At 44.3% G+C, this 15,368-nt stretch overlaps 1 protein-coding gene across 1 annotated transcript in view; it reads left to right on the top strand.

Annotated features, from left to right (window-relative positions):
- The window catches only part of LOC135197850 (proton-coupled zinc antiporter SLC30A9, mitochondrial-like), a gene marked incomplete in the record, with an annotated part of 249,988 nt that overhangs the window by 224,793 nt on the left and 9,827 nt on the right, over positions 1-15,368 (top strand). Inside the window, 1 exon segment of the mRNA XM_064225031.1 lies at positions 14,463-14,517. Within this exon segment, the coding sequence (XP_064081101.1) occupies positions 14,463-14,507 (45 nt within the window).

The raw sequence follows: 15,368 nt of genomic DNA, 5'->3' as shown, positions 1-15,368 counted from the left end.
GATCTCTTCGCATCTCAAGCGAATCACAAACTTCCCTGTTATGTAGCCCCCAACCTGGACCCTCTGGCCTATGCCACGGACGCCCTGGCTCTAGACTGGAACAACTGGAAGAAGATTTATGTCTTTCCCCCAGTGAATCTTCTTATGAAAGTTTTAAACAAACTCAGGATGTTCAAGGGTCAAGTGGCTCTAGTAGCCCAGACTGGCCGAAGAGCAATTGGTATCCCCTAATTCTGGAGCTGGGCCTTCGTCCTCTTCGGATCCCCAATCCCAAGCTCTTCCAGTCAGTACAAACGAAGACTGTGTTCGCTTCCTCAGGGATTCTCAAAACCCTAACTTTATGGATTTCATGAAGTTTGCGGCAAAAAGAGATGCGAATATTGACCCTCAGAATATTCTCTTCTTGGAATCCGATAAAAGGGATTCAACTTTGAGACAGTACGATGCTGCTGTCAAAAAGTTAGCAATCTTCCTGAGAGAATCTGATATTAGAATCATGACAGTTAATTCAGCTATATCCTTTTTCAGATCCTTATTTGAAAAAGGTTTAGCAGCTAGCATGATTACGACAAACAAGTCAGCCTTGAAAAAGATATTTCAATTTGGGTTCAACATAGACTTGACGGATTCCTATTTCTCGTCTATTCCTAAGGCATGTGCTAGACTTAGACCTTCTGTAAGGCCTACGTCAGTTTCATGGTTCTTAAACGATGTTCTAAAACTGGCTTCAGAAACCGACAATGACACATGCTCGTTTATAATGCTCTTAAGGAAAACCCTGTTTTTATTAAGCTTAGCTTCAGGAGCAAGAATTTCAGAACTGTCGGCTTTATCCAGAGATCCGGATCATATTCAATTCCTTCCCACAGGGGAAGTACTACTTTCTCCGGAACGTAGCTTTTTAGCAAAGAATGAAGATCCTTTGATGAGGTGGGAACCTGGAAGGTACTACCCCTTCCACAAGATGTATCTCTTTGCCCAGTTACAACCTTACGAGCCTTTCTGTCCAGGACCCTCCTCATCCTCATCGGGTCCCCTCTTTAAGAGGGAAAAAGGTGGTACTTTATCCATTAAAGGCATCAGGCAGCAAATCCTGTACTTTATTAAGCAAGCCAATCCTGACTCTTTCCCGAAAGCACATGATGTTAGGGCAGTAGCCACCTCAATTAATTATTTCCAACACATGAACTTCGATGAGTTGAAAAAAGTATACCGGATGGAAATCGCCGACAGTGTTCAAACGCCATTACCTTAAGTCCTTGGAAGCTCTGAAATTTTCAGCAGTAGCAGCGGGAAACATAGTTTCCCCTGATTCTAGTTAATTTGTAGTAGAAGATTCAGTCCTCCTTTCTACCTGCTTCACCCAACAGTTCGTCTATTCCTACCGTGTTCATTTACATTCACCTGGTGTCTTAGCTGCTTTTATGATGATGTAGTGGGTGCCCCTTAGTTTTTGATAGGGACACTCACAGATGATTATGGATTTTGATCTCATGGATGTTACCCCTTATTTTTTATGCTAGGGGATACATCTCATTTATAATGGTTACGGGTTTTGTATATTAAGTCATATGCATTCCTTATATATTATCATTGTTGTTTAATTTGTTCATTTGACTACTCTAATTGCTATTATATTTTGATACATGCCTTTACACAGATACCATTTTGTTACATGTAAGCCATTTACCTCTGTACATATGTAAATTACCTTATGATAAGAAACATGTTTAGAATTAAGGGTAATTTAAGCATATTTCTATTTTGTATCACTGTGTATTTGTATCTTTTTAGCAATTATATTCTTTTTTATATTTACTTTATTTTTTATTTGAGACCTATTCTGATTTAATTTATTACTTTTGTTTACAATCTTGTGCTATTTCTCTGGTACGATTTCGCGCAGCGACACGAGCTGAGCCCAGAAAAGGGAGGTTTTGACGTAAGGAAAAATCTATTTCTTTGGGCGATTGGCTCGTGTCGCCAGCGACAAATCCCACCCTACCCATCCCTTCGCCCAAGATTGTCTGCTAACTTCAGGATGGCCACCAGAGGCGCAGCAGTCGGCAGCATGGGATGGAGTAGTAGTAGTACGAGCTGCTCACTCTGTGGGTCGGCTCTCCTCATGGAGGGTTTTTGTTGTGGGAGATTTCTATTGGGTATTTGGCTCGTGGTAGTGGTCTCACTCGCCTAGTGTTCATACCGACACCCTCTTGGAGGGTGAGCGAGTCAGTTATACTGACCTTTTTCTTTATTTTATTTATTCTCTGGTATGTGTTAGTACATTTACCCTAGAAATAATAGATTAAAGGATATTTCGCTGGCGACACGAGCCAATCGCCCAGAAATAGATTTTTCCTTACGTCAAAATCCCTTTTTTGTACATGAACTTTCCTGTCAGATATATACTTAGCTTACGTCTCTGACGTCACGACAGAATTCAAAACTCGCAGCACACGCGACAGGTAGGTCAAGTGATCTACCTTACCCGCCGCTGGGTGGCGGGTGTAAGAACCAATCCCCCTTTCTTGGCAGATTTTCTCTGTCGCCCGGCTTGACAACACCTGTTGTTAAGTCCTCTCGATAGTTGGATTTATTCTCGTTGCCGACGATTATTTGGATTGACTTTTTGGTGAAGTACCCTTTGTCCGTTGGCTTGGCATACACTACTTTAGATTGTTTTTTGGTTTTTCTTTGGATTTTTCTTATAATGGCTGATTCTGAGATTAAGAAATCTTCTGTTTTTAGAGTATGCTCGGTGAGTGAATGCAAGGTGAGGCTTCCTAAAGCATCTGTAGATCCTCATAGTGTGTGTATGGGTTGTAGAGGGAATGAATGTTCTTTCAATAACCCGTGTAAAGAGTGTGAAAGGTTGGATGAAGATGGATGGAAGTCTCTTTCTTCTTACTAAAGGAAGTTAGAGAAGGACAGGGTCCGTAAAGCTTCTTCTAGGAGCTCTAGTAGATCGCGAATTAGCGAGCTTGATGTAGAAAACCCTGCCGTAGATGTAGTACCTTCTCCAGTTTCAGCCCCTGCTCCCAGCATCGAACCTGAAGATACGCGTTGGGAGGTAGCTTCCATGAGAGCCACGATTAGGAGCATGGAGAGCAAAATACGCTCTCTTGAAGGTAAGAGTGACAGTGCCAGTGAACAGTGCAGTGCCCCTAGTGCAGTGGAGGGTGCGTCTGACCGGCTCACTAACGCTTCTAGGCCTAGACCTCTTCCAGACTCCCTGACCCAGTGGAGGAGGAAAGTCAACAGCCGCAGGAAGGTTAGGGAGAACCCCCACCGGTCAGGCGTCCCCTCGGCAGATCCTGTTGCTCGTTCCCAGGCTGCTTTGGATCAAGCCAAGAAGGAGGTGTTGCGCCAGTGTTTCTCTTCGTCATCGTCGCCCTCTCCTAAGCGCGGATGGAGCGCCTCGGAAGCCTCTCGCCCTCTCAAGAGAGCCTGGAAGGAACCTTGCGCCCTTCCTTCCAGCCCTGAATCCTTCTCTGAAGAGCCAGAGATAGAGCACAAGAGAACCAGGAGATCTCAAGAACCCTCTTCTCCTTTCCGCTCTCGGCCCTCTTCTCCAGTTGAAGCATTTGAGAGATCACCAGCGCGCATCTTGGCGGGTCTGCAGGCGCAGATCTCAGCTCTGGCTGACTCCTTAGCAGGGAGTTCACACCGTCGGAAGGACGTCTCGCTCCCGGTGAAGAAGTCGAAGAAAGACAATTTGGATTTCTCGCCTCCTGCAAGAAGGTTTCAAGAGCCTCGCAGCCGCGCTTCCTTCATTCAAGAAAGCTTCAGAGATCGCTCTCCAAGCAGGCACTCCTCTCCCCCCAGCAGGCGACAAGAGCCTTGCAGGCGCAAAGAGCCTGACAGGCGCGCTTCTCCTGGTAGCCGCTCTTCTAGATTTAGACAAGAGGAACAGGATGATTGGTTAGCTTCTAGCAGGCGCAATTCGCCGAGGATCCGTTATACTCCTGGCAGGCGTCAAGAGCCTGACAGGCGCCAGGGTCTTAGTAGTTTCCAGGAGTTTAGTAGGCGCTCTTCGCCTGGAAGCCGCTCTCCACTGGACAGGAGCTTGGAGCCTGGTAGACGTTTTTCTCTTGGAGGTCGCTCTTCGCCAGAGACTCTCGCCCCTTGACAGACACAGAGAAGCGAGTAGGCGTCAAGAGCCTAGTAGGCGCCAAGTAACCAGTAGGCTCCCTTCACCGAGTAGGCGCTCTTCCCCAAGTAGCTGCTCTCGACTGGACAGGCGCACAGAGCCTTGTAGGCGCTACCCGTCTGGTAGGTGCTCTTCATCGGAGAGCATTTCTCCCCGTGGCAGGCGCCAGGAGCCTGGCAGGCGCCAAGAGCCTGACAGGCGCTCTTCCGTTGACACGGACTTAAGATTTAACAAGCGCCTCTTCTAGTAGGCACTCCCCTAGTAGGCGCTCTCCTAGTAGGCGCTCTCCTAGGAAGAGCTCCCATCCAGGCAGCCGCTCTTCAAAACGTCATTCTTCTGAAGAGGACCAAGGTGCTACTGACGAAGATTTGCCCAAGGATTCTTCGGTTTCCTCTTACAAGAGACTGACCGACCTCCTCTTGCAAGAGTTTGGAGATTCTCTTTCGGCTGTTGCTCCTTCTTCTCCGCCCTCCTTGTTTTCTACAGCGAAGACTACCAAGACGTCTTCGTATGAAGAAGGCCCTTAAGAGCTTTGGTGATTGGCTGGTCTCCAAGGAGGAGAAGGGGAAGACCGTTTTTTCTTTCCCGCCTTCCAAGTTGACAGGAAAGATGGGATTCTGGTATGAGTCAGGGGAGCCCGTGGGTCTGGTTCTTCCCTCTTCGGCGGACTCGGACTTCTCTTCGTTGGTGGATTCCGCACGTCGCTCAGCTCTTAATTCTGCAAAGACGACGTGGGGAATGAGCGAATTGGACCACCTTCTGAAGGGAATGTTCCAGGTCCTCGAAGTTTTTAACTTCCTCGACTGGTCCCTAGGAGTATTAGCGAAGAAGACGCAGGCTCTAGAGTCTCTTTCTCCAGAGGATCTTCCTGTCTTGTATGGATAAGGCAGTGAGAGATGGATCTGGCGAGGCAGCTTCACTTTTCGGAGCCGGAGTAGTCAAGAAAAGGGCAGTGTATGTACTGCTCTTTTCTAACCAAGGCAGTGTCGCATGCACAGAGGGCATCTCTGTTGTATGCTCAACTCTCACCGCAACTCTTCCCTAAGAGGATTATCAATGATATCTCCAGCGCGCTATCAGCAAAGGCCACGCAGGATATGTTGGCACAATCGGCAAGGATTCCGAAGGCTTCTTTCCAGACTAAGGCCAAGAAAGAAGCATCAACTAGACAAGAGCCCTTTCGAGGAGGCCCTACTTCCCGTGCCTCCTCCTCCAGAGGAACAAGACCTCCTAAGAGAGGAAGGACCTTCTCTCGATCTATTAGATCGAAGAAGTAATACGAGTGTCCTCCAGACTACAGTAGGTGCCAGACTACTGAGCTTCTCAGACGTCTGGGCACAGAAGGGGGCGGACAACTGGTCCCTCGCAATCGTCAGGAAAGGGTACCTCATTCCCTTCATTTCGAGACCTCCTTTGACCACATCACCAAGGGAGTTGGTGGCCAAGTACAAAGACCCTCACATGAACCAAGCCCTTGCTCTAGCAGTAGAGCTTATGCTAGAGAAGGAAGCGATAGAGCCGGTGAAGGACCCTCTTTCCGCGGGTTTTTACAACCGCCTCTTCCTTGTTCCCAAAGCCTCGGGAGGATGGAGACCGGTCTGGACGTAAGCGCCCTGAACGTCTTTGTGAAGAAGAGGAAGTTCGCCATGGAGACGACATCTTCAGTCTTGGCAGCTCTTCGTTCCGGGGACTGGATGGTGTCACTGGACCTTCAGGACGCTTACTTCCACATGCCGATCCATCCTTCTTCTCCCAAGTACCTAAGGTTCATGTGGAAAGGAAAAGTTTTCCAATTCAGGGCTTTGTGCTTCGGCCTCTCGTCAGCCCCCCAAGTGTTCACGGGGCTCATGAAAAATGTAGCACAGTGGCTGCATCTCGAGGGAGTGAGGGTTTCCCTCTACTTAGACGATTGGCTGATCAGAGCCAAATTGAAGGAGAAATGTCTGGAGGACCTTCGCAAAACGTTGACCCTAGCAAGTTCTCTGGGACTGTTGGTGAACTTCGAGAAATCACAGTTAATCCCCAGCCAAGATCGGATCTATCTAGGGATTCGGATGGTTTCTCAGGTTTTTCGTGCATATCCTTCCCCAGAAAGGATATCCTGTTGTTCAGAGAAGGTCGCAGCCTTTCTAGAGAAAGATGTATGCACAGCGAGGGAGTGGATGAGTCTGTTGGGGACACTCTCCTCGCTGGAGCAATTCGTTTCTCTAGGAAGGTTGCACCTAAGACCCCTTCAGTTCTTTCTGAATCGGAACTGGAACCGCAGATCTCAAGACCTAGAATTCCGGTTCAAGATCTCGAACGAGATAAAGGAGGATCTCCGCTGGTGGGCAGACCATCTTCTCTTCGAGGAAGGTATTTCCTTACATCTGCAGAACTCCAACCTAGTGTTATTTGCAGACGCGTCGGACACGGGTTGGCGAGCGACTCTAGGTTCAAGAGAAGTGTCAGGCACCTGGGAGGGGGAACAGGTGTCCTGGCACATCAACAAAAAGGAATTGATGGCGATTTGGTTAGCCCTCAAAGCTTTCGAGCCCCTCGTCCAGAAGGCAGTGGTTCAGATCAACTCAGACAACACCACAGCCCTGGCTTACATCAGGAAGCAGGGGGGGACTCACTCATTCTCCCTGTACGAAACAGCAAGAATGCTCCTTTTGTGGTCGGAGGAAAGGGAGATAAGTCTCCTCACCAGGTTCGTACAGGGAGAAAGAAATGTCAGAGCCGATCTTCTGAGCCGAAAAAACCAAGTCCTTCCCTCAGAGTGGACTCTGCACTCGGACGTATGCCAGGAGCTGTGGAGAACGTGGGGCAGACCTCATCTGGACCTTTTTGCGACCTCCAAGAACACAAGGATAGACCTTTACTGCTCCCCGATCTCAGACCCGAGAGCAGTAACGGTAGACGCGTTTCTGATGGACTGGAAGAACCTAGACCTGTATGCATTCCCTCCTTTCAAGATTCTTGGGGAAACTCTAAGGAAATTTGCAGCATCAGAGGGAGCAAGAATGACTTTGATAGCTCCGTTCTGGCCCGCCCAAGACTGGTTCACATAGGTACTGGAATGGTTTGTAGACATTCCAAGATCCCTGCCACTAAGAGTCGATCTGCTCAAACAGCCCCACTTCGAAAGGTTTCACAAGAACCTCCCCGCTCTCAGTCTGACTGGATTCAGACTATCAAGAGTCTGGTCAGAGCTAAGGGCTTTTCGGCAAAGTCTGCAAGGGCTATTGCCAATGCACGTAGACCTTCCACCATGGGATGTTTTTCGACGCTGGTGCAGGAATCAGAAACTTTCCTCCTCCAGTACCTCTGTGACCCAAATAGCAGACTTTCTACTCTTCCTGAGGGAAAGATGCGGTCTTGCGGTCTTTACTATAAAGGGTTACAGGAGCATGCTATCTTCTGTGTTCAGACACAGGGGATTGAACATCTCGGAAGATAAGGATCTTCACGATTTGATCAAGTCTTTTGAGACTTCTAAGAGTACCTCTAGTTTGACTCCAAGCTGGAACCTGGACGTGGTCTTGCTGTTCCTGAGGTCCTCGAGATTCGAACCTCCCCAATCAGCATCTTTCAGAGACCTTGCGATGAAGACATTGTTTCTCATGGCTTTGGCTTCGGCTAAGAGAGTGAGTGAATTACAAGCTTTGGAGGGAAATGTGGGATTCAAAGGAGAATCCGCTATTTTTTCTTTTCTCCCTTCTTTCCTGGCCAAAAAGGAAAATCCCTCATCACCTTGGCCCAGGAGTTTTGAGATAAAAGGCTTATCCTCTCTGGTCGGAGTAGAAGAGGAAAGGACTCTTTGCCCTATAAGGAGCCTTAAGTTTTATCTCCAGAGGAAGAGAAGACTTGGGGCCAACTCGGACAACCTCTGGTGTTCTGTAAGAGACCCCAGTAGGCCTTTGTCAAAGAATGCTCTGGCATTCTTTATCAGGAACCTTATAAAGGAAGCTCACGCAGCTTGTAACCAGGACCAGTATAAGCTTCTGAAAGTCAAGGCGCACGAAGTAAGGGCCATCGCGATGTCTTTGGCTTTCAAGAAGAATGTCCTTACAAAACCTCATGAAAGCGACTTTTTGGTGGTGTGATTCGGTCTTCGCCAACCACTACCTGAAAGACGTAAGGATTACGTATGAGAGGTGCTTTGGGTTAGGCCCGTACGTATCAGCGGATTCAGTGCTGGGGCAGGGAGCTGAAGCATATCCTTTATAGATTTTTCCCTTTATGTATTTGTATTGTGTTTTTTGGTTGTATGAAAGAGGATGCGGGAGGCACCTCGTTCATTCGTAGTACTAACAATTAGTATTTTGGTTAGGTGATCTGTTTTGTGCTTGAAGCTCCTTGCATTGGTAGTGGACAGGTTCTGTCATTTAAGTGGGTGGATCCCCTTTGACAAGATCCTAACTGGATTCTACCAAGTAAGCGGAGTCAGTTCCCATTGGTAGACCCAAAGAGTTTTTCAGATTTAGGTCACGCCCTCGCTGTAACTCTTCAGGCAACGCAGACTGATAGACAGTAACTATGAAGTCTTCTGCCTAAAACAGGTAAGAACCAAGGTTTTTTATATCCTTTAACATGTGTTGTCTCCCCTTTCTTTATACTTGAATGTCTCTTTCCCTCCACCAAGGGTGTCAATCAGCTAAGTACTATATATCTGACAGGAAAGTTCATGTACAAAAATGATATTGTTAGTATACAATAAAGTTTTGTACATACTTACCTGCCAGATATATATAATTGATGGCCCTCCCAGCCTCCCCTCAGGAGACAGGTGGAAGAGAAAATCTGACAAGAAAGGGGGATTGGTTCTTACACCCGCCACCCAGCGGCGGGTAAGGTAGATCACCTGACCTACCTGTCGCATGTGCGGCGAGTTTTGAATTCTGTTGTGACGTCAGAGACGTAAGCTAAGTATATATCTGCTAGGTAAGTATGTACAAAACTTTATTGTATACTAACAATATCATGTTTTGGAGTAGTATATATCCATGTCTCCTACCTCCTGTCAACGTGGGAATCAGCTATGTAATTACTGGGTATATACTTACCCAGTAATTACATGATCAGAGCCCTCCCTCCTCCTCCCTGTTGATGGACATAAGGCATGAACAAACTAAGCTTTCTGCTCACAGTCATTCCTAATCTCCCGCTAGTGGGTGGAACTGGTCACCTGCACAGTAGTTCGAAGTGTTACCCGAGAAATTGTTCAATATAAGCTGCCATATAAGTGGAACTTATAGCTATGTAATTACTGGTTAAGTATATACAAAACTAGTAATGTCATTTTTTAAACTATATCAGTTTAGAATAATTGTAATAAAACTAATGCTATAGACATAAAACATTTTTCTACAAACATTAAATATAGATGGCATTATTCAGTCCAGTTTTTGATAAAAGTAACTTACCAAGTAATTACATAGCTTTACTTTTCTGATGTGAAATCAGAGTGATTCCCCAGGATGGTTCTCTCTTCCTCTCCAAGAAAGGCCTTGAAAGAGGTAGAGGATTGGTTGGTTGTTGAGAGAGAACAAGGAAAGGCTGCCTTGCATTTCCTCCAGCAAGACTGATGGCCAGGAGATATCTCTTGTATTGACAGGCGAAGCTCCATTCTTGGGAGGTGCTGCCTCTTCCTGAGGTGATTTTAAAGAATTAATAGACTTGGCTAGACATTCAGCCTTATCGTTGGCTAAAGTATTCTTCGCCTCCTCGAAATTTGGCCATCTGTTGAAACACCTGTTTAAAGTCCTGGAAGTGTTTAGCTTTTCTTGATGGGATAATAGGTGCACTTACCAGTAAGATAGAGGATTACGATGTCTTAGCAACTGACTTGTCTGCAGATTGGTTTGGTGTGTTATCCTGTGCAGATAAAGCTGGTTGGGTGTGTTATCCTGTGCAGATAAAGTTATTAGGGATGGCTCCTCTGAGCTGGCCGGTCTTTTTGCAATAGTAGTAGTACTGAAGAAAAGGGAGTTGAGGTGCTCCTTCACCACCAAAGGAGTCACCTCGGTTAAAAAATCAGCACTTTATTACTCTCCTTTGGATAGGTAGTACTTATTTCTGCAATCAGATGTTAAGTAATTTGCCACTGATTTGCAGAAGAAATCAACACAAGACCTGTTAGTGCAATCGTCAAAACGCCCCAAGGAGCCACCGCCTTCTTTCTCGGTGAAGTTTGTCTCCCCTCTGTGGCAGCAGCCCTTTCATGGAGTAGACAAGGTTTCTCTAGACCCTGTTCAAAGGTGCGATTTACTGCAAGGTCAGTCAGGAGGACCTCAACCAGACCTGTTACTAGAAAGGACTCCTCTCCTTCATGCACCTATAGAGGCAAGGCTATTCCTCTTCTGGAAGAGGTGGAGTGCTGGAGGTGCGGAACCTTGGACGGTCAAGGTTTTAAGAGACAGATATACTCTATTCCATTTAAAGAGTACCTTCCTTTGGTATCTTCGCTGATTGGATTAATGGCATACTCAGAAGACACAGATTTGCAGCTCTCACGGGGAAGTGTCATCCCTCCTAAGAAAATGGGTCACACAAGTAGTGGAGGACTGGACATCCAGAGGTTTTTACAACTGCTTATTTGTAGTCCCTAGGTCATCGGGGGATGGAGACCTGTCTTTGACGTCAGCACTTGAACTTCTGTTGATAGAAAACAAAGTTCAAGATGGAGACAAATCTGGCATTGTTATCCTCCATCCAGCAGGGAAACTGGATGATAAAACTGGACATGCAGGATGTGTATATCCACATTCCAGTACATTGGGACTCTAGGAAATACCTGAGATTTGTCTTCAGGGGCAAGTCTTTCAATTTTGAGCTCTCTCTTTTGGTCTCTCCACTACACCGCAAGCATTCACACGAGTTCTGTCTCCCCTCACGAAATGGCTACATCTTCTAGGTATAAATGTATGTCCATACCTAGACAACTAACTCCTCCACTCCCCATCACAGGATCAATGCACGAAGGCTCTACAGGTAACCCTTCTCCTTGCCAAAGAACTTGGACATTTGATAAATAAAGAGAAATCTCAACTAGCCCCAACTCAGGAGATTCTCTGTTTGGGACTGAGAATGAACTCTCTAGGTTTTCTGGTTTTTCTGTCTCCCAAGAGGATAGAGTCCTATCTTCAGTCGATTCAGGATCTTCTTTTGCTCCCAGTTTGCACTGTGAATCAGTGGATGAGTTTGCTGGGAACACTGTCATCAATTGAACAGTTTGTTAAGCTAGGAAGACTTCACATGAGGCCCCTTCAGTTCTTCCTATGAGCAAACTGGAAAGGGAAGGAACAACCAGACAAAGTGACGTTCCCAATTATGAAAGAGATAAAGGAGGACCTACCTTTGATGGTGGATGTTCAGGGACAGACTTTTAGAGGGAAGTTTCTATAGCTGGTGAACCCCGACCTGTCCTTTTATGCAGACGCATTAGACCAAAGTTGAGGAGCCCTGGGCAACATGGAAGCTTCAGGTTCAAGGTCTCTGGAGCAATAAAGGCTACACAAGCGCCTCAGTGGCGTGGTGAGTATGGTGTTGGTGTACCACCTTGGTGGCCACGAGTTCGATTCTCTGGCATTCCATTGAGGTGTGAGAAATTTGTATTTCTGGTGATAGAAGTTCACTCTTGACATGGTTTGGAAGACACGTAAAGCCGTTGGTCCCGTTGCTGGATAAACACTGGTTCCATGCAACATAAAACACCATACAAACAAACAAACAGTAAAGGCTACAGCGAACCCCCCGCATTCGCGCACTCTGGATTCGTGAACTTATGTATTTACGGATTTCTCTCTGGAACATATGTGCCCATTATTCGCAGTATTTTCATTTGAGAAATATCCACAAATTCCTGGTTTTTTTTTTTTTTTATCATAAAATGAAATTTAGTGATAAAACTATTAAAAAAACAAGGTATAATCATTTTTAGTGGGTTTTTCTTGAGTTTTAACTAACAAAAAAAGGTAGTTTTAAGCATTTTTATAGGGCTTTCAACTATTCGCAGGTTCCAGCTATTTGCGGGGGTGTCTGTACAGATCCCCGCGAATACGGGGAGGAACATTGCACACATAAATGTAAAGGAGCTGTCAGCCATTCATTTGTGCCTAATGTATTTTGTTGTAGTAGTCTCAGACAGGACCATGGTGGTGCATTCTGACAACTCACAGCTGTCCCGTACTTGACAAAATTTATGTATTTTCTAGTTAATATAAAAAACACATTTGACATCACACATTTACAAGATATACTAAAGCCTTATTTATTGTTTTAGCCATAGATTTCAAGGTTTTCAAAACCTAGGCTGGGCTAAATTATCGGCACTGAATAGCCTTTCTCTTGGCCATCATTGGCAATGTTTTTATTTTCATTTTTTTTTTTCGTGTTGCTGTCGTAACTCCGAGTTGTTGTAAATCAAGTATGTCGTTAAGTGAGGAGTATCTGTAGTATGACTTTTTGATAGACTCTTCCATCAGGGCCCTCTAGACTTTGGAAACCTTTTCACACCCCTAGAAGTCCTAAACTCCTAAGAGAGCCAGTTTTGATTCCTGCAAGGATGGTGCTTTACTTGTTGAAGACTTGAGTAAGAAAATTGCTGTGAAAATGTGGGGATTCAAGGATTATGTTTCTTTTAGTGAAGTTTTCAACTGGGTATGTGACATGCATTGGTTGCTCCTCTTTGATATGATAAGGTATCAAGATCAAAGACCTTAAAGATTTTCTGGAAGCGTCGTTGGATGTTATTTTTGAGGCGCTTGTGTTGCTGATGAATGATTGCAATTTTAGCAGGAGTTATGACTGCCATATGAGTGCTTTCATCACCATCCTCTACCAGACTAGTACCTTTCCAAATGTTATCAAAACCAAGGCTGCTCCTCACAGGGTAGGCTGCCTTCTTTATCCTTGGAGTTGATCACTAAAGATACCCCAGTCCCTTACTCCTCGTCCAGCTGCTCAGTAGATACTTGGAAGAGACTGCAAAGAGAGTTTGGTACTGATGTAATTGCAGTAGTGGGGTTTTGGTGGTGACAGATTGCTTCCAGTAAGTGTGTCGGCTTTAGCAGATGATACAGCCAAGGCTTGTTGCTTTATTTTTCCCCTGGACATGCTCATGAAGGAGAGGGCTGCAACTTTTTATGATTTTTTCAGCTTGCTTTCTTCATCGTAACTTTGATTCATGATGCTAAGCATGAGCCTCATCTGTTGTCGCTGAAGACTTGGTTCATGACTTGCGGAGAAGCTCACTTCCTCCACTAATAGGCCTGTCATTCTTAACATGGGGGCCTCGACCTTGTCATCCTCTTCTTTCATGCCTGTTTCTTGACTGAGGTCTCGTAATCAACTTCAATCCTCCTCAGGTCAGTGTTAGAAGCCTTATACTCTGCAGTGCCTCCAGTCCAAGGAGTCATCCTTAACTCATTTCACCAGTGTTAAGCAATCTCTTAACAATGCAGCTAGAAGTTGTTCTTTTGACCCAAGTGTTGTGGGCCGTTTTCAGTTCAAGTTGCCCTGTCTCCCAGGAGCTTTGAATTTCCTGCTGCATCTTTACCTTGGAACTCCCATGTACCTTCAGGTCCTTTTTACTTTTCAGAGTGTCAGCAGTGCTTTAATTGCAATGCAGGCAATGTTACAGTACTGGATTTGTGTTGAAAAAAGCCTAGCTTTTACAAAAGTTTTTCCTTTACAAAGATATATGTACTGTATTTCATTAACCTAATTACTCTCCTCCAACCTCACACTGTTACAAGTATTTCATACAAAGTACAATTCAATTTGCTACCTGAGATTTAAGGTATCATATGCTCATGCACTAATTTGACTTGACCAGCTGATCTTGTTTTTCTTTGAGGAGTGGAATAAAATGGAATTGGTTATCAAATGTGGTATATCTAGAAAACTTTATTGTGAATCTAGCAAGGTTTTTGTTTGAGAATAGTATAGATTTTTTAATATAGTAAGTTTTTTGCTCAAGAATATGGCACTTTGAATTTATTTATTAAGTTTTTTTTCAAGAATATGGCCTTATAGTGAGTATCTAAATCTAAATGTTCCTAGGATGATTATGTTGAAATTGTATGTACTATTTCATTAGATAAGATTTTTTTTTATTGTTCTGTGGAACTGTGATACTTGTATAAGCAGGGATATACAAAAAGAATTTTGATAAAATCTCAGGATAGTTGTAGAAGCTGAGAATTTTGACTCAGTGCCCAGGTTAAACTATGTTGATCATTCATTGTGCATCACTTTAATTGTAACTTTTAATATTATTATGCTTTCTGAAGATATTCTAATTTAAAGAATTTTATTTTCTTTTCAGAAAAGCCATCCTGAGATTCGACATTGTGATTTGGAGATTCTTTAAAGAGCATATGGTAATTGCTAGCATGTATTTTTGTACTTAGGATATATTTTAAAGATTATCAGTTGGTATTAATTTTATTCTTCAGTAGATAATGTTGGACAAGGATGTATTTGAAAGATTATCAGTTGGTATTGAGTTGATTAAGTTTTAGATAATCTTGGACATAAAAAATGTAAAAGCTCTACAGGCAGTCCCTAGTTATCGGCAGGGGTTCCATCTTGGCAGGGTGCTGATAAGTGAAAACCGTCATTAACCGAAATTCAGCAATTTATGGCGCTGCGTTTCGGTTAATGGCACCTCTGTTAGGTATGTTATGTTGCCATAACTCAATTAATGACACCTTATGGCGCCAGTAACTGAAACTCGACCTGGCATGGTGCCATAAAACTGGCTCAAAACCGGATCGCCATTAACAGAGTCCGCCGATAACTGGGGATTGCCTGTATAGTCTCTGACTTAATTAACATGGCAAGATGTAGTGCTTTTTACATATTCTAATAATTGTGTTAGGCAACTATAGCCTAAGTGTCATTAAACAAAATTCAGATTCACAGCAGGATGTTTTGTGACCATTTTATCTGGATCCTTAATTTCTTTTTTTAATCTCAAAGTAAATTAGTGTTTTGTTGTTGTCTCAGTTGTACATTTGCATAAATGCCTTCTGTTGTCTCAGAAATCATCATAGAACTTCTCATTCCTTCATTTCTAGTTATGTACATTTTACACAGTAAAGCATACAGAATGAGTAGTTTGTTGTAGTTATGTTTAATTTTGTAACAGCCATTAGTGGTAAATGTAATCATAGTTTTTTTTCTTGTAAGATTTTGTAATATGTGATCACTTGTATGGAATACTGATCTG

The sequence above is a fragment of the Macrobrachium nipponense genome, chromosome 21 (genome assembly GCF_015104395.2).
Source record: "Macrobrachium nipponense isolate FS-2020 chromosome 21, ASM1510439v2, whole genome shotgun sequence".
NCBI lineage: Eukaryota > Metazoa > Arthropoda > Malacostraca > Decapoda > Palaemonidae > Macrobrachium > Macrobrachium nipponense.
This window is presented reverse-complemented; position numbering and strand designations above follow the sequence as displayed.